The 24,603-nt window shown below is 40.8% G+C and overlaps 4 protein-coding genes, 1 non-coding gene and 1 pseudogene across 5 annotated transcripts; 4 read left to right on the forward strand and 2 right to left on the reverse strand.

The window, feature by feature from the left end:
• Nucleotides 1–1,087: 1,087 nt before the first annotated feature.
• On the forward strand, nt 1,088–3,055 carry LOC121744623 (60S acidic ribosomal protein P2A-like). The gene is made up of 2 exons (XM_042138218.1): nt 1,088–1,296; nt 2,566–3,055. The coding sequence occupies exons 1-2, from the start codon at nt 1,173–1,175 to the stop codon at nt 2,760–2,762; spliced, it is 321 nt and encodes a 106-aa protein (XP_041994152.1). The 5' UTR covers nt 1,088–1,172; the 3' UTR covers nt 2,763–3,055.
• Nucleotides 3,056–3,970: 915 nt separating this feature from the next.
• LOC121744071 lies at nt 3,971–7,118 on the forward strand (annotated as a pseudogene).
• Nucleotides 6,379–6,531, forward strand: LOC121746271. The gene has a single exon (XR_006038974.1). It is a non-coding gene; the product is annotated as a U4 spliceosomal RNA (small nuclear RNA).
• On the reverse strand, nt 7,095–9,234 carry LOC121744072. The gene is made up of 6 exons (XM_042137513.1): nt 9,011–9,234; nt 8,696–8,845; nt 8,537–8,610; nt 8,355–8,473; nt 7,486–7,569; nt 7,095–7,405 (listed from the first exon to the last, which is right to left on the reverse strand). Exons 1-6 carry the CDS (start codon nt 9,015–9,017, stop codon nt 7,309–7,311), a joined length of 531 nt encoding a protein of 176 aa, XP_041993447.1. The 5' UTR covers nt 9,018–9,234; the 3' UTR covers nt 7,095–7,308.
• Nucleotides 9,235–9,349: 115 nt separating this feature from the next.
• On the forward strand, nt 9,350–11,148 carry LOC121744073 (60S acidic ribosomal protein P2A-like). The gene is made up of 4 exons (XM_042137514.1): nt 9,350–9,440; nt 9,563–9,652; nt 10,644–10,873; nt 10,970–11,148. Exons 2-4 carry the CDS (start codon nt 9,565–9,567, stop codon nt 10,994–10,996), a joined length of 345 nt encoding a protein of 114 aa, XP_041993448.1. The 5' UTR covers nt 9,350–9,440; nt 9,563–9,564; the 3' UTR covers nt 10,997–11,148.
• Nucleotides 11,149–13,037: 1,889 nt separating this feature from the next.
• LOC121744624 (serine/threonine-protein kinase D6PKL2-like) lies at nt 13,038–24,167 on the reverse strand. Its single transcript, XM_042138219.1, has 3 exons — nt 24,163–24,167; nt 16,468–16,965; nt 13,038–13,925 (listed from the first exon to the last, which is right to left on the reverse strand). The coding sequence occupies exons 1-3, from the start codon at nt 24,165–24,167 to the stop codon at nt 13,118–13,120; spliced, it is 1,311 nt and encodes a 436-aa protein (XP_041994153.1). The 3' UTR covers nt 13,038–13,117.
• Between the last annotated feature and the right edge of the window lie 436 nt (nt 24,168–24,603).

The following is a 24,603-nucleotide window of genomic DNA, read 5'->3' on the forward strand; positions in this document are numbered from 1 at the left end:
AGTTGAATTCTTGCTTCTTTGTTAAATTAATCATACTTCGCAATTCAATCATCCCCTCGACCAATAAATCACAAGACTGCAATGGAATATTCTACCACGCCTTCAACCTCTGCGCCTGTCTTCGCATGATCTGAGTTTAATAAATAGGAGACATGATCGCGCAAATCCTATTCCAGATCGGATTGCATTCCGGTGCGCAATTTCATGAAATTGATCTGAGACATCGAGATCACACGCAGAGGGAGAATGAAATCTGGGAGGGAATTCGGGATTCACTTGGAGATTAATTTAGAGTATTAAAATGTGTGGCTGAGATTTGTTCTCTAGTTATACACTTAAAATTAGTTATATCTTGATCACTAACCTGTGTATATATATGTACAAAAATATACGATGTACAACGAACCATATGCATACATAGTAAGCAGGGTTAGGGCTTAAGACCATACAAATTATTATACATCTTTTTTCTATTCTAAAATATGTGAAAATAATAATAAAATTCTCTAATATTTAAAAAAACTAAATTTATAAAATTATTATGTAAAGTAATTGCTCATCTTTGGCTACTCCTACGGATGTCAATTGGGCTAACCCGCTCGGGTTCTCGGGCTATTAGGATGCGGGTTATTCGGATGTCAAGTGAGGTCCTTATTTCCCTTTATATTATGTAGACAAAATAATTGAGATATATCATTATATGTCATTATGGTAGAAGATCGTAAGTATCAATTAAAATTTCAAACACATGTAATACAATAAGGAAAAAAAGGAAAGATAACCTAAAATCTTATATTGCCAATGAAATACATTTAATCAAGTTAATTATTTTAAGAATAAAACACAATAAGGAAATAAGGAAAGAATATCTAAAATCGTTTATATTGGCCTACATTTAATTAAGCTTATTATTTTAAGAATCAAACGATGCACCAAATAGAAAAAGGAAAGAATACCTAAAATTGTGTATATAGGTAATTATTTTAAGAATTAAACGAGGCCCCAAAATTAGCCCAACCAAAAAGTTCAATCACATTATTAAACCCTAAACCAAAGAATTCTATAAAACCCGAACCCAGAAGGGTAATTCTCTAACCACAGAATTCTCCGAAGTAATTCTCAGAATTAGTTCTTCTTTTTCCCTCCGTTTATTGATTTTGGTTTTGAGAGATATGAAGATCGTTGCTGCTTATTTGTTGGCTGTGTTGGGCGGCAACGCCTCCCCCTCCGCCGATGATATCTCCAACATCCTCGCCTCAGGTTCATACATATATATATACTCTCTTCGCTTACATATTTAATTCAACTCTTCTTTCTTGTTTAATCATTGAACTTTGTGAAATTGAATGTTTTCCCTAGGAAATTGAGTATTTTTGCGCCTTGTTTATTTAGTGTAATTTGTACTATATGCTTCTGGAATTGTTTATGGTTGGTTGGTTGTTTGTGTTTAGTATTTCCATGTTTGTGTATGTTCACACGTTTTTTTTTTGTTTATAATCATAAGCGGAAATTCTGATTGCTGATCATTAGGTTTGTTTCACTGAATTCTTAGTTGAATTTATATTCATCAAGGTTTATAGTTACTGTTTCACTTTTCCTATTCATGAAGTAGTAGTAAAAAATTTCCTGCTTATGAAAGATCTATGCGAATGTTAATTTACATTACTAAATAAATGCATTATTAATTCTGTAAAAGACTGATTTCATATGATGTAAATTTGGAATGAGAGAATCATAGTTTATGCCCTGTTTCCCTTTCACTGTGACGTTGTTCTAATACTAGTCATGTTTCAGTTGGAGCTGAGACCATCCACAATAGGAATAGTCTAACAATAGCTTAACCATAGCCTGACCACAAACTCCTCATGCCACATCATCAGCACTAAAAATCCTCCTGCCACATTATCAAGACAAGCAAATAGCTCACCAATAGCCTAGCCATAGCATAGCCACATCACTCTTAATTATATAAAACAAATAATAATTGACAATCACACAAAATACGGAATTAAATTTACGACACAGATACGAGAAAACTCAATAATAATATTAAGATTTTAAAAAGTACATTAATTAAAAAAACACAACTAAGAATGAGTTTGTCCCACGTCGAAAGTGGAACATAAAATATTCAAGGATGTCTCTATAAAAGAGAAACAACCAGAATGATTTTGTCCCACCTCAAAAGTGGAACATAAAATATTCAAGGATGTCTCTATAAAAGAGAAACAACTAAGAATGAGTTTGTCCCACATCGAAAGTGGAACATAAAACATTCAAGGATGTCTCTATAAAAGAGAAACAACTAAGAATGATTTTGTCCCACATCGAAAGTAGAACATAAAATATTCAAGGATGTCTCTATAAAAGAGAAACAACCAAGAATAAGTTTCATAAAAAAAACATTAAATAAAAAAAATTTTAAAATCGGCTGGGCGATGCGCTCAGCGATCCGGACCCTGCAATGGCGCCGAGCGGATCGCCAAGCGCCCGTATATCGCCTAGCGCTAGGCGATTTTTTTTCGGAAAACCGCTAGGCGGTTGCAATGGTTCGCTGAGCGCAAGTTGCTGGCAAAGATATCACTGAGTTGATTGCAGCTGGGAGGGAGAAATTGTGTACCGTACCCTCAGGAGGTGGTGTCGCTGCACCTTCTGGAGGTGGCGGTGGTGCACCCGCAGCAGCTGCTGAGGCGAAGAAAGAAGAGAAGGTGGAAGAGAAAGAGGAATCTGAGGGAGAGGTAAGCTGTATCCTACGTGCTTGAATTGGACGTCGTGAACTAATTATTTTGCAGGATATGGTGTTTGGTCTATTCGACGACTAAGAAATTTGTGAACAATGAAGAAATTTAGTTTTAGTTTTAGTTTTAGTTTTAGTTTTAGTTTTAGATGGAGAAAATTTTGCTGCTTGAATGAGGGCCTTTTGCACAGTGAAGATACTACATTAGTAGTAGTAGTAGTGCTTACTTTGTTTTGAATTTCAATTGCTTAGGATGATTCATTTGCACAATGAAGATATACTGATATTAATATAGTGCTACTATGGATTTTTGAAGTACAATGGTTGTTTGTGTTTAAATCTTTGATGTATTTTAATTTTTCCTATTTTCGTTATACTCAAATTATCATTTAATCTGCATACCATATACAAGACGAAGAACGAACGAATACCTCAAAATCTAATCGTTGTCTTCACACCCCATAAAATTGCTGACATGAAAAAAAAGCCCTTTTGAAAAAATTAAAATCTAGCCACGTTAGATCTTTTCGTATTTCATCTCTGTTCGAATATTGAGTTATACTTTTTTATAATTCAAACCAATTTAAATTTTGAAAGAATATGAACTGAAGTAGATCTGAAATCTCTGTATATCCCATTTTTCAAAATTATACTCCTACGCTACTTACAAACAGAATCGGAAAATTGGAAATATTTAAAAATTTTCTAAAAAATTCAAAAATCCAAAGCAATATATTTATATAATACTAATATTATATATTATTTTGATAGAAATATTTTAAAATATATTATTTGAATAAAATAATTTAGTTAAATAAGTACTCCATATAAATTTATATTTTAATAAACTATTATTTTCTATATTATACTCCATTTAAAAAAAGTACTAGTATATTAAATGATTTGTAGTATAAATTCTGATTCATTCGATTCTATGAAAACCATTCTGAAATGTAACAAAAATTTCGAAGTATTCGATCCAAAATTAAGTAATTTAATTCGATCCAAAATTTCGAATCAAATCCAATGCTATTTTTATTTGGCATCTGTTCAAAATTAATTTAAATTAAAATTTAAAACCCACAAAACAAAAGGTCGAAAAAATGTCTTATCTACATGATCCTAAATCAACCAACAATAACTATTAAAAGCTAACCCAAAATAGCCCCAAAAAAACCAGCGGCCTTAGCTATGGCGACTGCCGCAGCTTCGGTGCACCACTTGATCTCCAATCCGTTCACCCGGCGCTCTTCCGCCGGATTCCGGCGGCCGAGTAGCTCGAGCTACCTTGCGGTGCGGTGCTGCGAGGGGCCGGCGGTTGAGGTCGCCGAGAAGAGAAAAACGGCGGTGGTGAAGAATGGGAACGATTCGCTCGAGATATGCAGAGTCCTCAACGGCATGTGGCAGACCAGCGGCGGATGGGGTCGAATTGACCGCGACGCCGCCGTCGACGCCATGCTCCGCTACGCCGACGCAGGTCTCTCCACCTTCGACATGGCCGACCACTGTAAGTGATTTTACATTTCTGCCCCTCACGGACGAGGGTAAAAATCTAGATATTTTGTTTTCATTCTCTTTACGGAGTACTATTATTTATTTGATTGAATTTAGTAGTTTACCATTCAATATGTTGGAAAAACAATGAAATTTGATCAAATCTTGGTCCGTTCCACTATTTTAAATATCAAGTGGAAAATATTTTCAAATTTGGATTTGTTCTCGTTCATCCCATGAGCTTTCTTTTGCCGAATTTGTATATTACTGTGGAAGTCGTGAAATCATGTATGCATATCACCGTCGTTGACTTGAGTCGAACCATACCATTTATTTATTCTTAATGAAAATGACATTGTTTGATTAACATTAATTGTATAATAGGAGTAGTATTATTATTATACATAGCGACCATATTTTTTCAGTTTGGGATAATTGCATACAAATCCAAAATTAATAATTTTCGACTAATTATAAAAATAGTTGTGTGGACCAGAATTTGACCAAATGTTAAGACTTTTTCCGATGAATAAAATCTGAAAGGACAAAAAAATAATAAAAAATAGATGAGATAACGTGACATATTCTCACACGATATAAGAAAAAACCTATGGTTGAGAATAGATTTCTAAGTAGTGACTCTTGGCCTTTGGAGTTTTGGAATTCAATCTGCCAATGGCAGAGATTCTGAGCAGCTCATGTTCTTGGATCCTGCTCCAATCCAATCCAATCAAGAAAAGGGCTAAACACAATAGATCAATCCCAACTAGAAAATTGGTTTTTACCCCTTTTCAATGCTTGTTAACCAATGACAAGAAGAGAACTGAGGTCAAGAATGGGAAGGATTCCTTATACATCTGCAGAGTGATCAACGGGACGTGGCAGACAAGTGGTGGCTGGGGTAGAATCGAGAAAGACAATGCAGTCGAGGCCATGCTTCAGTACACTGATGCTGGCCTCAACACCTTTGATTTCCCTGATATATGTAACGAAACCTACATATGACTTGTTTGCACCACTTCTTGACTCGTCTGGTTTATGGCGTTGGCATTGTTTTGATGTCACCCTTGTTGGTTGACAGATGGACCCGCAGAAGATCTCTATGGCATTTTTATAAACAGAGTGCGCAGAGAGCGCCCACCGGGGTACCTAGAAAGCGTTAGAGGGTAAGTAAGTGAGTATAGTAAGCAACGATTCGAGTTCTTGATAAGAAATTGGAGAGATTTCATAAAACTGCGGTGAATGCAGTCTTACCAAATGGGTGCCTCCGCCGGTGAAGATGACAAGCAGCTATGTACGCGAGAGCATTAATGTTTCGCTGAAGAGAATGGATGTTGCCTCTCTTGACATGCTTCAGTTTCACTGGTAGTTTTTTTATCCGTTTGCTAATTACTCTGTTCGGCCTCTGTTCTGTGTTGAACTCGTTCGTCGTTCTGTCTAGGTGGGACTATTCGAATCTTGGCTACCTCGACGCTCTCAAACATCTCACAGACTTGAAGGAAGAAGGTTTGTTTGTTTGGTGTTTCTTTCATGTGAATGTTGCTATAATGGGACTTGATTAGGTTGGATTACTTTAGCATTTGTTGTGTAGGTAAGATAACGACAGTTGCTTTAACCAACTTTGATACTGTGAGGCTTCAGAAGATTCTAGAAAATGGGATTCCTGTTGTGAGCAACCAGGTAAGAGATTTCCTAGCTTTCTCGGATCTTCGCTGTAAGGTGTAATTCTTGATGTACGATCTCTTTCTTCAGGTGCAGCATTCGATTGTTGACATGCGTCCGCAGCAGAAGATGGCCGAGCTTTGTCAGCTCACCGGAGTTAAGCTTATAACGTCTCTCTCTCGATTTCTCTTTGCATTTGCGTTATCGTGGCATAATCTAGACTGCCAAACGCCTCACTGGAAGTTCATCGACAGGTATGGTACGGTGATGGGTGGACTGCTATCGGAGAAGTTCCTCGACACGAATCTAACGATCCCTTTCGCGGGCCCTCCGTTGAACACTCCTTCGCTGCAGAAGTATAAACGGGTAAATGAGTTGTTTCATGAAGATGCCTAAACCATATTTTCCCACATCGGTTAGTAAATTGAAAAATGAAGTGTGGTTTCTTCTCCATAAAAGGGTGGGTGAGTGGGAGAGTGAAAGGTATCTTTGCGCTTGGGGCAATGACGCAGCCAGTGAGGTTCTAACCGAGGCGTGTCTATTGCTGGTTGAAAACTATTTCCAAACCCCCTCTTCGGCCATTGCTTGACTCTGGCCGTCGAGAATTTCTGGAAGGGCTCCCTTTTCTGGGTAAAGCCCTACATAGCAGTTGAACTTTTACTATTTTTCTTCGTCCCAATTAAAGTGACATTTCTTGATCGGCATGAGATCTTCTTCTCTCCCGTATTTCACCTCTCTCCTCTTTCAACAAAATGCAGATGGTTGATGCTTGGGGAGGATGGAGTCTTTTCCAAGTTTTGCTGCAGACTTTGAATAAGATAGCTATCAAGCACAGGGTTTCAATTCCAGCGGTTGCTGTGAGATACGTTCTCGATCAGCCCGGCGTGGCTGGATCGATGGTCGGAGTTAGACTTGGTCTGGCGGATCACATCAAAGACAACAATGCTATTTTCTCACTTGTTCTTGATGAAGAGGATGTTAGCAGCATACTGCAAGTCACCCAGGAAGGCAAAGATCTGATGAAGATTATCGGCGACTGTGGCGACGAATATAGGCGTGCATAACGGTGTATAGACAGTTTATCCAGTTACGGACTCCAATTCAAAGAAACTTTGTCCCATATCGGTTGTGTAAGATAACATGAGTTTATAGATCGAACAGAATTAATCTTGGAAAACAAGAATAATATTTGAACATTCCATTGGAAGATCACAATTTACTTTTATTTGTTTTATTCTAAACTGATTTCATTTATGAAAGCATTGCTAACTGCAAATGCTGTATTGAGACTGAACACACTCACTTCATATATTATACAACAAAATGGATGAAAACAAGACTCAGTTTAGCTATTAATGAATTATATTCCTCAATCATTTAGGTGAAAATCAAATTAGATATATGAGGGCAATCTTTCACCAGAAGAACCATCTCTTCTTCGCACTCACTTCTGCACCGGGTTCATCTTTCTTCCTACTCTCCATCCCTAGCTTCAGGGCATCCAGCCGCTTCCTACATTATAACGAACGTAATAACATTATGCAATCATCTTTGACCCATGAAGGTTCAGTTCAGGATCAGAAGGCCCTTACTTTGTATCAGTAAGGCGGCCGTGGAGACTCCATCTTTGTCGAAACCCTTCCATGCCTTCGACTCCACTTGCCAAAATCAAGCGCCTACCAATACAAGGCAAGAATGCGCAAATCAATAAACTTTACACAAGCAGCATCACATATAGTCTAGCAAGTTTATACATTGCATATGCTTGCGATTCCAAGACTCATTAGTCATTAGCGCTAGATCAAGAGGACCTGCAAAGGCGACTCAGTACAATGATAGAGTTACCCTTTCCCCACTTTAGTTCAGCATTACCAGACAAAGAGAAAAACCAGCAGAAAATGTGGCTCATGAATTACCAAAAAGAGTCTTTTAATGATCATCACATACAAAAACCTAGTAATATCCAATCTTCTCTAGAGGAAGATTTATCAGAAAACATCCTAATTCTTGTTAAACAATAGCTCAAAACAAGTAAATATGGTAGGTATTTACTTGCATGGGCTCCAAAGGATTTAAAAAATATTCAAGAATTAAGCCGATCAGCAATAAGTCTAGCCTGGCCTTTCGACAATCTAGCAAGGTTATACATTGCATATGCAGGCGATTCAAAGACTCATTAGTGCTAGATATAGAGGATACACAAAAGGCGACTCAGTACAACCACCGCGTTACCCTTTCCCCACACCAGAACTTGCCCGGTTCAGCATTACCAGAAAAAAAGGGATAAACTTATGTCTTTTAATGATCATCACATATGAAAACTTAGTATCCAAACTTCTCTAGACTAAACTCATTATCTATGCATAGAAAACGTCCAAATTCTCGTTCCTCATGCTACTTAGCTCACTATAAGAATGCATTCGAGAAGGTTGCTAAAGCATTTAATTGGCGATTGACATACCTCTCTAATTGAGTTGCTGCTGCCTCCAACTGCGTAGATCTTTCGTTTGCCAGATTCAAAGGCATAGACATCCCTAATTTCCTCTCACTATCTTGCAGCCTCTGTCTAAGCTCCTTATCCTACAAAAATTGAGTTTCTCTCATAAAAAGCTTCTCTACCAACAATTGATTACTAAAACTCACCCTTCTATCAGCACATTGCTTATACAATGCAATCTCATCTTGACAGAAGGGCTCAATGTCATTGATTTGCAGACCTACGAACACACAACCAATCAAAATTCGAAAACACGACATCCTTCACAATCACTAATTCATGACGAAATGATAAAGAAAAGTTACACAGGAATAAATTCCGCAAAATTCCATCACAGAGATCGACTCCCTCGAGCACGTGTGAAGCTATCTCCGGTGGAATCACCGGAGAAGGCGGCCCCATCATCAGATCATCACCCACCAGTATAGTTTCCTCCATTCCCGGCTTCGAATCAACTATGTTAACATACATCAAAAGCAGTAATGATCAACAAAATTTCCCAATAATTATATTTTCTCATCATTTTCAGCCTTCTCAACGTCAGAAACCAGTTACCGGAATTCATCTACTTCATTCAAACCGAAATAATATTAAAAAGAGAGAGAAAAAGGCTAGCTTACCATCCATAGCGGCAGCTCGTTATAGAGCACAAGCTGCTCGACGAAATGCCTCTGAAAACAGGCAACTCACTTGGATATAAACAAACTAACAAAACTATCAAAAACCACACAAAATCACAACAGAAAAAAAGTGTATGACATTAGCTGCAAATATGACCGGAAAATAAAATTTCCGGCGACGAAGAAATCACCGCCGATTACTAACAGAAAATCTGCAAAAAATTTATGAACAAATGAAGTTTCCCGAATTTACCGTTATTAAGAAATTAAGAAATTGGATTATCAGTTCGGCCCAAATGAAATAGCCCAACAAAATCCGGCCCAAACTTCCTAAACCCTAATATAAAAACTAAGTGTTCAATCAAGAAGAACTCGCGAGTTTCGGTGGTGTGATTTTCATTGTTGCTTTTGTATCTGTGAAATTTCTCAGGTAAATATGGATGCTACTTCATTTCTAGTTGTTTATTTTTGTTTGTTGTATCTCAGTTTGTCGATGAAATTTGAATTCTAATGTTCTATTATTGATGATTTTTGTTCTGTTGGTTTTAATAGCAATGAAGGTTGTCGCAGCTTACCTGTTGGCTGTTTTGGGAGGCACCGCCGCCCCCTCCGCCGAGGATCTGAAGGGAATTTTGAGCTCAGGTTTATTAAATTTTGTATCTTCGCGACTTCCATTTATCTAATTGTGTTTCTTTCTAAGTAATTTGTGTTATGGAATTAGATCTATATATTGATTTGCATAGCTCATTCTTCCACCTCTATTCATTCATCTTAAAATTTGTACATTTTAAAATAAAAATTGTTTGTACCATCTGAAATTGGTGAGGAGTTTCCCAAACAGTTGTTTCTCTTACACATTGTTATTTTTGCATTTCTTAGTTGCTTTGGGGCTAATTTGATATTGGTTTTTGACTTTTTGTAGTTAAATCTCTTTATTTTTGCGATTGTACATTCTGTTGTATGAATGATCTTGTACAAGAAAAAAAATTATCGATTCTGTTGTGATTTGCGTTTTTTAAAATTGAAGAGAATGCGCGAATGAATATAATTTTTCTTGCTTTGGTCAATTTAATCTATTTTTAAGATTAAAGGATATCTTTGAAATGTTTTTCCTTATCAAATTACTATAATGCATTATTGACTTCCATTTTTCCTTATCAAAATACTTTAAAGACTATACATTTGAATATGAGAATAGATTTCATTAGATTAACTGTAATTTGTTACTATCAGTGTAAATGATAGACAAGTTTTGGATTTAGAGACTTCAAACTAAGTTTTATCATTGCTCACTTGGAATAATGGTTTGTTTGAAGTTTAATCGTATTATAATTTAACATACTAGTGGTTTATAACGAGCTTACACTCTGTTGTATGGTGCTTTATTTTGATCGAGTCTGCATAGAATTAGTGATCGTGTCGTACTTATCACAGTTGTGCGAACTAATATCTAGATTGTTTCTTTCTATTGTTTGTTCAGTCTTTGTATGTTACTTTTATTGGTGCAGAATACATTAATGTGAGACTAATGGATTTGCTAGTTTGTAATATGACTTTGGCTATACTTTAATAATGTGTATATGAGTCACTTCAGTTCTTAAATTGATTACTTCATACCCTTTTCCTTTTCCAGTTGGTGCTGATTGTGACGAGGAAAGAATTGAGCTATTGCTTTCTCAAGTTGCCGGAAAAGACATTACTGAGTTGATTGCTGCCGGTAGGGAAAAATTGGCTTCAGTACCTTCAGGTGGTGGTGGAGTTGCTGTTTCTGCTCCCACTGGTGGTGCAGGAGGTGGTTCTGCCCCTGCTGCTGCCGAGGCGAAGAAAGAAGAGAAGGTTGAAGAGAAAGAAGAGTCTGATGATGTAAGTTTAGTATTATGAATGTACCATACATCAAGTTTCCTCAATCACTTTGTTTTTTATCTGACCCGATTCTTCTTCTTTTTCCTTCTGTTTCAGGACATGGGCTTCGGTCTCTTTGATTAGATTTTGCAAATGCAGCAGTATACCGAGCAAGCATTCACTGCATTCTCTTCAAATTATGTTTTTGGCGCTAGAGTTTCGTGTACGAACAATATGAGGACAAAGTATAGTGTTCTTGTTTTGAATATTATACCATCATCTTTGATGTTTTGTTATCCATGCTTCCTTGCATGCTTGTCTTGAATCTATTCCGTGCCCATATTTTAGGGATTTTGGGTATTGGGTAACCTGATCAGGAATTGGTTATACCCTATTAATATGTTTGCAATTATTTTCTTTGATCATTGTTACAAATTGTGTAGTTGCTAGACTAGTAAATGGTGTTGAATTTAGTTCAACTCAATTTATGTCAGGCTGAACAATTATTGAGTTGTAAAATTTGGTGTTGAACGTACTAGTTAGTGAGGAGTCGTTGTCAAATTACTCAAATAATTGTGCTGATTAACTTAATTACATCATCGATTATGTCATTTATAAAACATCCCAATCCTACAACTTCTGCCATCTCATACACAAAATCACGTGGTGGGAACATTCTTCTTTGCTTTTTCCGTATGTAAGCTGTGGCAAATATTTAGATCCTTTATTCGTCAAATTTCTAAGACATGTCAATTTTTTTTCTGATGCAATTTTAATTTCTGTTGACATTTTTAGCAAATAAATACTTATTCTACACTAGTATCCGCAAAAGAGAGAATTAGAGCATCTCATGTGCTACTCGCCTACTGGCTACTCTGGACTGACGGATGGATGTGTGTTCGAGCAAGGTCACCCAATCCCACCGTCTGCCCATGCATATTCTCATAAAAAAATTTTAATCGGTCTAATAGCTCACGTCAACTCCACCTCCGACCCCAAGACAACTCCACCTTAATCCTTCTTGTTTCTTGCAATTATTTAGTTTTTTTTATTGAGAAACCAATTGTGTGCTTGCTGAGGGAAGAGGTAGAGTCCGTCGTTACAAAGAACATGACATCTTGGTTGTATATTGTATACAACGAGAGGAAAATTTTTGACCCCAAGAATTATATTTACTCAATTAGTCACAACTCCTATAACCAAATGGTTCTAAGATGGAACCTCATATACTTATATTTTGATATCAGAGTGGATTGCCGAATTTGGCCTGAAAGTTTAATTAGCCATCTAATATAGTTGATGACTGATCTAAGCTTTAAATTTGATTCAATTAGATAAAAGACTGATCTAACCCGATCAGTCCAACCATATAGGGTGTTGATGATTAGTCCACTTATCCCCTATCTAAAGAGAGAATTGACCTCTCACCAACATAAACTTTTCAAAATCTACATTCACTTGAATAATCAGTTGTTTTGAAAATGATTATACATACATTACATATATGTAGGACATTTGGAAAGTCCATGAAACTTTATAGCAATGAAAAACGATTTATTACAGCAAAAAGTGTGGTCTCAATAATAAATTGGTGAAGACGATCTTGTGATTGAAAATGCTTTAGGTTGTAGTCCAAGTGTAGTTGAAATTGTTCTTTAGAGAAACATGACAGCTAGTTTGTGTGCACCTAATACAATCCATGTTATTATCATTGACTTCATGTACGTTGTCGAATTCAAATTATTACACATTTTTGTCTCCTTCTACCCGAAATTTGAGTTTACATTCCCACTAATTATATTGTATGCAATGCTAAATTTTCTAAAATAAAGCATGTTATAGAATCTAACCTCCCACATCGGTTGTGAAGGACAACTGAGTGATGGCCCACCGAAGACAATTATGACCAATGAGAACATTTAGGAACCTTCGACTTGTAATGTCGAAAACATGCCGCGACCATCGTAGCAGTGACTAACGAGAGGTAACTGCTGTTAGTTAATGCGAGGTTACTCCCAATTAATTGGGGTTTCATGATTTTGATTGTCTCTGAATTTTCATTAACTAATATAAACTGTCATGGAAATTTATATCTATCTTTTCATCGACCCTAAATATATTACTACTAATATAAAGTAAACTGCCAATAATAATTCAACTTATAAGTAAAAAGACAGTTACACTATAAAAAAATTGAACATTATTTACATATAAGTTTCATAAACTCTTTTGCATATTTCAACATTTTCTACTAACATACTATAATTAATAATAGTCCACAGGTGTATCAGGACAGCTCTCATCCGACAAAACATCTCGACTAAACGGAGGTGGAACGAACGGTGGGCGATTGCATCTCAGCAACGCCCAATTCACTCCTTGGAAAAACGGATGTTGCTTGATCGCCGACGCACCCATCGTCGAACCCATCCGCTGCGCCGGATCCTTCGCCAGCAGTTGCGTGATCAAGTCCTTAGCCGGGCCCGGCACGGCCGGCTCCTTAGGGAACTCTAGCGCCCGTGCCACGATATTCGCTAGGGTTATCTCGTGGTCCATCCCGCGAAAAGGAGTCACTCCATAGAAAAGCTCGAAGACGAAAATCCCTAGGGTCCACCAGTCGACCGCGCTCCCGTGCCCCTCCCCAGAGACTATCTCCGGGGCCAGGTACTCATGGGTCCCGACGAACGACATTGATCGGACGTCGATCGGCTCGGCCACAAAGGCCGGGCCCGCTTGGCTCCCGGCCTTTTTTTTCCGTCTGCGCTTGTTGTGGAAGCACGACATGGATGGGACGATGCAGTTCGGGAGGATGCACGAGGTCGAGCCGAAAGCCGGCCGGTCGGGCGCGTAGTCGCCCTGTGGGAGCGGGGGGGCGCTCGGGTGATGGCTCTGGGCCGGGACCACCTGGGTCGGAGTCGAGGTCGAGTCGTCGCACATTAGCGACAAGTCGAAGTCCGTCAGCATTATATGGCCGTCGGATCGGACCAACACGTTTTCAGGCTTCAGATCGCGGTACACAATCCCCATCATGTGCAAGTATTCCAACGCAACCACAACCTCAGACGCATAGAACCTATTAAAACACAAACACAAACGATGAGCTCAAATCTGAAACCTCTGGCCTTAGACAGTAACCACTCTACCAATAAGTCAACTAACTCACACATATGATGATCAATTATTGATTAGTTGGCAAAATAGCCTAGAAAAAGTGGTCCAACTTATAGTGATGTCACACCTTGGAAAATGAATGCACCAAAAATTGTTGATCTAAAAATGTTAGTAATATCATTACAGCATTAAAAGAAGAGATATATTCAAATCTATCATGTGATTAATCATACAAATTAAAGAGACCAATGTGTTTTCCTGTCGGTACAACTATGGTGTCTAGGCCCCCTTAATTCTCCAACGAAGGAAAACCAAAACTAGTAAGGGGGGCCTCAGCCCCCATGCCCTACAATATACAAAACTTAGTGCCAATATTTTTTCCCTTTGTTTGTTTGCTTTTTGTTACTTTCATAATGTTGTGTATCTCTTCTCAACTATCAAAAAGAAGGATCTTTAGACACCAAAAAAGTGAAGTTTCCCTTACCTTCTTAAAGATGAGATAGAAGAAAGGAAATAAACACTTCAAATTATACTACGATTATTAGTGTCCCAATAGTCAAATATTCACATGTGAAAATAACAAACTTTGAATGAATAGTGTTACTATGAAACTTATTACTCCACCATCAAACCTATCAAATTATGAAACGATAAATCAAACCTTAGTTAGTAACCAATAGGTCGAAGGTTCAAGTTACAGTGAAACTTATTACCATCAAGCCAACAAAATTATGCGATGATAAAAGCACAACTTAGTTGGTGAGCCATGTCTCCTTCAAATTTCAAACAGTAGATCAAATGTACGAATTGTAATGAAACTTACAAGCTACCATCAAAACTATTAAATTATGCTATCAAGACACATGATGAGATTAGGATATCAACCAACAAAAACATGTTTGATGCAATAATGCAACGTATGCCTTGTCGTAGAGCGAGATTTGTTGTAAAGTCGAGAAGAAAAAATCGAAGAAGATAGCTACAAGGTCGGCATTAATAGATTGCTACACATCAATAGCCTAATATTGGTCGATATAATATCAAATCAAAAACTTATATATTCATTATTATAACTCAAATTGCTCAATTAGGACAAACAAAATTAATTTGATGCCATTTCATTCCCACCCAAAAACCAAATCACACACATTGTCACATCATCCTAGCTTCACTAGCATCATACAACATGGCCTAATTGTCAAATAGTAATATAATTTCATTTGATATTGCAATTGCAAAATTATTTTAGTACTCCTATACATAATAATAATTAAATTGGAATCCCACAAATTAAGCAAAAAGTTGGAACCTCAACATCCCATAGCCACTTATGGTCCTCATTTTAAGGATCATATGATTGCATGTGACAAAACAGAAAATTCTTAGATTAATTAAGAATTCAAAGGGGTACTTTTGTAATTTCAGACACATGTTCCAAGATCTGTTTCGTTGGGAACTTTCTAAATTACTTTACTCACGATTAAATTTTTTGACTATATCAATCGATTCAAACTCATTAAAATAGTAGCATATACCAAATAATTTATTCACGAATCACGTGTGTTATTGCACGTTTTGTAATTGTAGGTCCACTTTTAACCTTCCAGTTTTCCAATTTTAACCTTTTAATATGAAGCCGGAGATGTACAATACATTACTTAAACGTACAATATTTCTCTGGCCCCACCTGAACACATTGACCAAATTGGCAGTTTCAATATAATAGATTTATTACGATGAAGCACAACTTAATTGGCATATTTCATCAAACAAGTTGGAGATTTGAGTTATCACAAGATAAATTGAGAACTATTATTGTGACAAGTGTCAACGCTAGACCTTGCTATTAGAATTTACAAACTACTAATACTGCTGCTACTTCATGAGTAGACCAACCAAATACTAATGAAATTCTACTTCAAATTAGTTCATTGACATACTAAGTAGGATTATTTGTTTTAATTGATAGGAGTATTAGTTTACTTTAAATGTTTAATAAAAAAATAAACGTGTGAATATTTGAACCCTAATTATATCACCCCGCCTCTAGTTGGGGTTCGTGCTGAGCGAGCTGTCACTCTCACCGGCTTTCTATTTCACCATCACAAGACCAAAACATATTCAAAATCTTCCCCTCCATTTTCCCATTATAAATATGCTCTATGTTTCTGTATTTGAATTTTATAAAAATTTATGGACCACAATAAATGACATGTTTGTAGATTTGGCATTCAAAATATTTTCTGGACCTAGTTAGAAATCACATAATTATTAGTAAATCCCATAATACGGTAACAAAATCGAGACACTAATTCATCACCGATTTAGGATTTATTAATTCACAAAGCGACACACACTAGTGCTCCTGTATCATATTATATAGTAACAAAATAAAATAATAGTAGTAATAAAACAGAGCTGCTAAGTAATAATTAAATTAAGACAAAAAAAATGAATTTGATGGTGCGTTGGTTAAGAGGGGAAAAAGCGCTTAAACTACGCACCTGACGGCGGATTCCGGGAAGAGCTTGCAAGGCTGGCGCTGGCGGAGGACGTGGAGATCTCCGCCGGGGCAGAACTCGGTGAGCAGGCAGGACCATTTGGGCGTGTCGACGGCGGCGTAGAGCTTGGGGAGAAACGGGTGATCCAATATTTCCAGGATTTCCTTCTCCGTTTTCGCCCTGCCTTCCTTGTTGCGGCTGGCCAGCTCCTTCCTGTCCATCACCTTGGCCGCAAATAGGGCGGCGGAGGGAGGAGGTTTAGGAATGTCGGGGGGAGGTTTGAGTTGGGCGAGGTAGACGGAGCCGATGTCGCCGGAGCCGAGGCGAAGGAGGAAACGGAGATCGGTGAGGGAGAGGGGGAAGCGGGAGGAGGGGGCGGTCCAGTCGGAGCCAGAGCTGGTGGAGCGGGGGATGTCGGTGGTGGTGGTGGAAGAATTGAAGCTGAGGCTTTGAAGGTTGATGGATCGGCGAATTTTTGATGATGATAAATGCTCGTAAAAATAAATTACGACACAGAGAATTTTACGTGGTTCGATTTACAGAGGTAAATCTACGTCCACGGGGAGAAATGGGGGCAGGTTTGTATTGCTTGATCTGCGAATTACAGCTTACAACACAGACTTGCTATATGATTATTTCTCTAGAGAGATTCTAACCCTTTTCTATCAGATCTAAGTTCTATTTATACATTGAACTAAGATCGTGGCTTACATCATCACTCTAGGTCGTGGAGGTCGTGTAGGTCATGGCCTAAGATCGTGGCCTGAGTTGACGCCACGTGGTAGTGGGTGTGTTGGAAGTTGTGGAAATCCTGCATGGGTCCACTAACTCCTTGTTCGGTCGAATACTGAGACCGAACTGCTTTGGTTGCCGATCTGAGAGTAGAGCTTGATGCCGACCTGAGAGCAGAGCTTGATTGGTTGGCTTTTACCGAGCTGTAGGCTGAGGCCGAACTCTTTGGTAATGCCGAACTCCTCCGAACTCTTTGGTAATGCCGAACTCATACTCTTCCTTGGGCTTTGGGCTGATGGGCCGTCACTGCTGTTGGGCTTGTTTAGTTCGTACCCCATCACTACCCCCCCCCGAAAGACGAAGTGAATCACTTCGGCGAAGCGAGTCACTTCGGCATTCTGGATAAAGGTACGGGGGAGGCTGACGTCAGGGGACGTGCCTTGCATGTGACTGCATTAAATGCGACAGTAAAATCCGGCCGTTGAATCCTGAAAAGGTGGGATTCGAAACGGTGCGACGATTTTGAAATCTTCGCCGAATCTGATAAATATGCTCTTTCTTCCTCATTTGAACACCTTTGCTGTTGCGTCTTCTATACTCTCTCTTTCTCGAGAAATTTTCTTCCGCTTTCAAGAGCTTCTTCAGACTTTCTTCACTTTCAAAAAGTAAGAAAAATGTCTTCTTCTTCTTCTTCGGTGTCGGGTAGCGGTAGGAAAGGGGATAAGGGGTCTTCTAGCCGGAAAGAATCCGGGGAGAAGACCGTAGAGTATTTTCACAGTATCTTGAGTAAGGATACTGTGATATCCCTTCACGAGAAATATTTTTTACCTGGGGGGAAGGCGGTGGTTCCCGACGATGATCATAGGGCTAACGACCCGCCGGAGGGTTATGCCACCGTTTACGAAGCCTGCTTAGAATGCGGGCTTCGTTTTCCTCTTCCCCCACCTTTTGTAGAGCTTCTTGATTTTTTTCAACTCCCTTTAGGTCAGGTGACTCCGAACTCTTGGAGGCACTTATCGGCTTTTGCTGCCGAACTGCGTAGGCTAGATAAGGATCTGTCTCTGAGGGCAATCCTTAATTTTTTCCAGTTTAAAAGGCAGGGATCTTGGTTCTACTTGATCCCCTTACAGCCTTTTAGGGCCTTCTGCCGAACCAAGTGGCCGAAATGGCAAAACCGTTTCTTTTTTTATAATAGGACTTCGGCTCCTGGCTTTCCTTGGAGAAGGCCGAAGTCCGTGATTCCCCATCCTCGGTTAGAACCGTTGGCCGAGCTCGAGGGCGAGCTCAATAAGATTCCTATGATTAGGAAACAGTATTCGGAAACTGAGCTCGTCAAGGGCGACCTCGTGTTCAATATCTCGTCTTCGGACGAAGAGGCCGAGGGTGAGGATTTCTCTTTATCTTTATGCTCTACTGCTTTAACGAAGAAAACTAACCTTGTTTTCTTGCTTTTTGGCAGTGTTCATGCTGAATAAGGCTATCCGAAAGTCCTCCGAGCTTGAGGAGCCGGAGAAAGAGAAGGCTACCAGCTCGGCGCCTGATGCCGAGAAGAATCCGAAGAGGCAAAAGACCTCTTCGGGTCCAAAGAAGCCGGAGTCGACTTCGGCAAGTAGGAAGGGGAGGACCCAGAAGCCCCCGAGAGCGCCAGAGAAAGATGTGGTCTTGGCGCCTCCTTCGGAGCATATCTGTGAGCCATTTTTATGGCCCACGGACTTCGCCGAGGTGAATTGTCTTCTTGATTCTTTGGCTTGGCTTCTGTCCTGTATTTTTGGTGCCCTCTGTTGACTTTTTTCCTTGTCCATTTTCAGAGGAACGATATGCTCTCAAAGCTCGTCGCCGTCGAACTCTCCAAAGCGTCCAACGACTATGCTGAGATGCAGAGGAAATTGGCGGCTGCTTGTCACCGGGCCGAGCAGGCCGAGGCAAACTTTGAGAAAGCCAGAGCTGCTAGGATTTCGGCCCAGGATGAAGCTCAGTTTGCCAAAAACCAGCTCGTCATCCAGCGAGAGCAGACGAAACGGAGTGATGCTGCCGCCGTGGTTGCCCAGGGGGAGGCTCTCCGTGTTTACACGGAGAAACTCTTTTTGAGTAGCCAGTTCTCGGCTTTTGTCGGTAGTCTGGTAAGGCTAATTGCCGATAAGGGCGAGCAGGGGGCCGACGTCGTACTGCCTCTGTACAGCCGAGAGATAGCAGCTCGGCTTCAGAATCTGCCGCTCCTTGAGGAGCTCGCTTCATCTTCGGTCCTGCTTTCTGCAGACCGAGTCCGGAGTTGTCGAGCTGATCGGGACGAGAACCTGGAGGCTATCTTTGCCTCCGTGGGACCCGTTTCACCCGCTTCGACTTACAACGGAGAGGGTGAGGCCGAGCCGCTGGAGCGGGAGGCCGAAGTCGAGCGAGCCGGGCATCCGGAGAAGGAAGCCGATCAGGAGGCGCAGCAGATCGGCTACGGTGGCGCCGAGCAGGCTGGGGAGAGCAAGGAGGCAGAGGCTGAAGCTGAAGCAGATAAGGAGAAGGAAGCTGAACCTCACCGAGAAGGCGGAGACGAAGCTAGCGAAGTATGATTTCGTCTCCCTTCTCTTAGTTTAGTTTCTTCCTTTATGTAAAATGGCCTTGAAGCCCTCCTTGTATAGAAAAATTTTTTTTCTTATGAATGAAAAAATTCTTCTTTCTGCTCTTGTGTCTTCGTTTAGCCTTTCGTACTCTCTTACTCCTGTTGTGGTTTACTACCTGCTCGGTAAGCTGAAATGCCGAACTGACGTAGCTGCTTTGTATTCTTAACTCTCAAGGAGCTGGAGATACTTCACTGGAAACGGCTGTACTCTTCGGCTTTAGACGAAGCTGAGAAAAGAGCTATAGCCGATCAGACGAAGAATGACGAGCTTCTGGCTCGTTTAGTGAAGCTGGAGGCCGATAATAAGGACTTAGAGTCCGATAAGAATGATCTGGAGGCCGAGCTGAATACGACCATTGCTGAGAGGACTGCGTACGAGGATTACATCCGTGTGCGCGGGGGAATGACCATATCAGATGTTCAGAGTCGAGTTGACGAACTGTGGGAGGAATATAATGTACTCCGGAGGAACAATGCGCTGGAGAGCTCGGCTTGCCAACAAGTCGTGAAATCATTGCGGCGCTGGGCTTCTCGGTACGACATTGTTCTTGCCCGGCGTCCCTCAATTGAGAGATTCCTCCGGCATTTCCCGCCAACAGATGCTAGTACTCCAGCTCAAACCTCTGATTCACTTGCTCAAAACCCTACTCCAAGTCAGCAACGAACTCAGGGACAACCGGAGACGTCAAGTCGAGGACGGACTGAAGTTCGCAGAGGAGCTGTGGTTATGAGTGAGCAAGATCGGCAAATGCTTCGTGAAGAGACTCTTCGCCGCCGAGGTGCTAGGGCTTCCCGGGCTCAGAGAAGAGGTGGCAGGTCGATTAGAGCATCTCGTCGACCTGCTTATTCTGCGGCTGCCTGGAACGCCCGAACTCAGCTTCACGAGGATTTTGTGAATAGATGGCTCAACTTTAGCAACCCTGGACAGTAGAATAGTCCTTTGTAATAGCGTAACGCCATCTCGTAGGGTAGCGGAGTTGTGTGCCGAACAAGATTTGAAAAATGAAATTTTGTTTTCGCTTTTAACACTGTATTTACAGCTTCGCGAAAAAATTTCATCATACTTGTCCTCGGTCTTATGAAGTGAACTTCTTTGACCGGACTTGTCTTTGGTCTGATGAAATAAACATCTTTGACCGGACTCGTCTTTGGTCTGATGAAATAAACATCTTTGACCGGACTCGTCTTTGGTCTGATGAAATAAACATCTTTGACCGGACTCGTCTTTGGTCTGATGAAATGAACATCTTTGACCAGACTCGTCTTTGGTCTGATGAAACAAACATCTTTGACCGGACTCGTCTTTGGTCTGATGAAATAAACATCTTTGACCGAACTCGTCTTTGGTCTGATGAAATAAACATCTTTTGACCGGACTCGTCTTTGGTCTGATGAAATAAACATCTTTGACCGGACTCGTCTTTGGTCTGATGAAATAAACATCTTTTGACCGGACTCGTCTTTGTGTTCTAATTTGGCGATTTTCGTCGCCGGGATCGAACTTTCCCTTGTCCTAATTCGGCGAGTTTTATCGCGTGGATCGGACTTTCCCAGTTAACCGAAGTGGTCTTATGCAGTAAACCTCTTTGACTAGACATGGTCGTCCTCGGTCTTATGAGGTAAACTGCTTTGACCGAACTTGGTCGTCCTAATTCGGCGAGTTTTATCGCGTGGATTGGACTTTCCCTTGTCCTAATTCAGGCAAGTTTTATCGCGAGAATCGGACTTTTGTTGCAGTTCGTTTCAGACGAAGTGCTTGATTCTTAAGCAGAATTGTGGTCTTGTATCCTCTTTAGAAGCTTTGACACACAATCGTGGGCTTGTTGCAGCTCGTTTCAGACGAACTGCTTGTTTAAGCTGAATTGTGGTCTTGTATCCTCTTTAGAAGCTTTGACGCACAATCGTTGGCTTGTATGTTCTAAAAAGGGGATCAGCCTTTGAAGAACGAGATACCTCAGTTTTATTTGTAAGAGACGACACTCACATAGACAGACACAACGCACGTAGAGACGAGAACAAGTAAAAAACAAAGAAAACACATAAGACTGACTGACCGGACTGTCTCTTACAAATGGAACTTTTTGAGGTTGGAAACGTACCATGTTCGGGGTACTTGTGCTCCTGACGTGAGTCAATTTGCAAGACCCTTTGCCGAGGACTTCTGACACCCGATGTGGACCTTCCCATGTGGGTTCGAGTTCGCCCAGCTTTTCTGCTCGGCTTACTTCGTTGTTTCTCAAGACGAGATCTCCCACTTGAAATTGCAGCTTCTTCACCCTTTGGTTGTAATACCGGGCTACTTGCTCCTTGTACTTGGCTGCTTTTAGGCAGGCCAATTCTCTTCTTTCTTCGGCAAGATCTAGTTCGGCTCTCAGTCCGTCACCATTCATTTCTGAGGAGAAATTGAGTTCGGGGACTGGATATGCCGATCTCAACCGAATCACGGCTTCAGTGCCGTACACCATCGAGTTCGGCTCCGGTGTGACTTCGGTCATTTCGCCGGCCTCTGATTCCGGCTGCTGTGATTGCTATGCTTGATGGTGCCGAACTGATTGCTCGGCACTTTTAAGCGCAATCTGCGAACACACTTGCTCTTTTTCGATCACCTCGGATGACCGCTATCTCTCCTTTAGTGGAGAAGGTGTTCGGCGAGGATGCCTCTGATCGCTATGACCGGGCTTCTTTTTGTCTTCTCTAGATGAGCTGTCTAAAGACCGTTTTCGACGGTCTGCCTCATCGGCACGAGAAAACTTGTCCGCAATGTCCCACATCTCTTGAGCTGTTTGCGGACCGCACTCCACGAGCTTTCTGTAGAGAGCTCCGGGCAGGATTCCATTTTGGAATGCCGAAATGACAAGTAGATCATTGAGATTATCTACCTGTAGGCATTCCTTATGGAATCTCGTCAGGAAGTCGCTGATCTTTTCGTCGCGACCTTGACGTATAGAAAGCAGCTGAGCCGAAGTATTTCGGGCTTCCGCTTTCTGAAAGAACCTCCTGTGGAAAGCATCCATCAGATCTCGGTAGGATCTAATGCTGCCTTGAGGAAGGCTGTCGAACCACCTTCTGGCGTTCCCGATGAGCAGCTCGGGGAACAGCTTGCACATATGGACCTCATTGAGACCTTGGTTCGCCATATTATACTGATAGCGTCCCAGGAAGTCATGAGGATCCACGAGTCCGTCATAGGTTATCGACGGAGTTCGGTAGTTCTGTGGAAGGGGAGTTCGGGTAATATCGTCCGAGAACGGAGTCCTCAATGCTCCGTACATGGCGAACCCGACATTTCTTCGGTATGGAGGAGATGGAGTTCTCCTGTGATTCCGGTACCGAGGATTCTTTCTTCTGGAAGACATGACACTACTGCGGTAGTGACTGTCTCGTATGGAGGGAGAGGGAGAATCCGCCGTTTTTGTCCCCGGCTGCTTTTGGCTTTTTTGCAGGAAGGTTAAGAATTCCTCCTGCTTTTCCGCCAAAAACAGCTTGACAGCCTCGTTCAAATCGGGCTGCTGGGAAGACTCGGTGTGACGGCTTTTGGAGCGGCTTGTTCCTCCACCATGAGAACTGGTGGTGGATTTATCCCTAGGCTGTTTTCCCGACCTATGGGATGGATTGGCTTCCTCCTGGTTCTCACGGGCAGGAATACGGGTACTCTGCGATCTGGTATGCATTTTTTTGGGTTGAAAAAATGGTCAAAAATTCGCTTTATCACAAATTTGGTTCTCTGTTTCCCACAGACGGCGCCAGTGATGGATCGGCGAATTTTTGATGATGATAAATGCTCGTAAAAATAAATTACGACACAGAGAATTTTACGTGGTTCGATTTACAGAGGTAAATCTACGTCCACGGGGAGAAATGGGGGCAGGTTTGTATTGCTTGATCTGCGAATTACAGCTTACAACACAGACTTGCTATATGATTATTTCTCTAGAGAGATTCTAACCCTTTTCTATCAGATCTAAGTTCTATTTATACATTGAACTAAGATCGTGGCTTACATCATCACTCTAGGTCGTGGAGGTCGTGTAGGTCATGGCCTAAGATCGTGGCCTGAGTTGACGCCACGTGGTAGTGGGTGTGTTGGAAGTTGTGGAAATCCTGCATGGGTCCACTAACTCCTTGTTCGGTCGAATACTGAGACCGAACTGCTTTGGTTGCCGATCTGAGAGTAGAGCTTGATGCCGACCTGAGAGCAGAGCTTGATTGGTTGGCTTTTACCGAGCTGTAGGCTGAGGCCGAACTCTTTGGTAATGCCGAACTCCTCCGAACTCTTTGGTAATGCCGAACTCATACTCTTCCTTGGGCTTTGGGCTGATGGGCCGTCACTGCTGTTGGGCTTGTTTAGTTCGTACCCCATCAAAGGTCGTCGGCTAAGTCATCGACCCATGGCTCCATCGGAGGGAGGGATTGATTTGGGGAAATGGGAGGAGAGTTAATTATGCCGGAAAAGGAGAGTGGTGGAGAGCATTGGATTTGGGGCTCTTCATTTACATTTTGTTTTTTACTACTCCTACTACAGTATATTATAAGGCAATCAAATACTAGTAGTAATTAATTGTGAAAATTCTGTTTATAATAAAATGAGATTTTATTCATTGCCGCAGATTCACTACTTCTTTGGAGATATATATTACTAGTACTAAATAAGATTGCTATAAAAAAAACGTGAATTTTGATAAAATTGTACTAGTTTGTCCGGTAATTTAATGAAGCGGTTGTGAATTTGTGAATTTTTTAAAAAAAAATTCTTAATTTTTTCATGGGTATAAGGGAGTATATATGAAGACACACCA

Source organism: Salvia splendens, chromosome 8 (genome assembly GCF_004379255.2).
Source record: "Salvia splendens isolate huo1 chromosome 8, SspV2, whole genome shotgun sequence".
Lineage (NCBI taxonomy): Eukaryota > Viridiplantae > Streptophyta > Magnoliopsida > Lamiales > Lamiaceae > Salvia > Salvia splendens.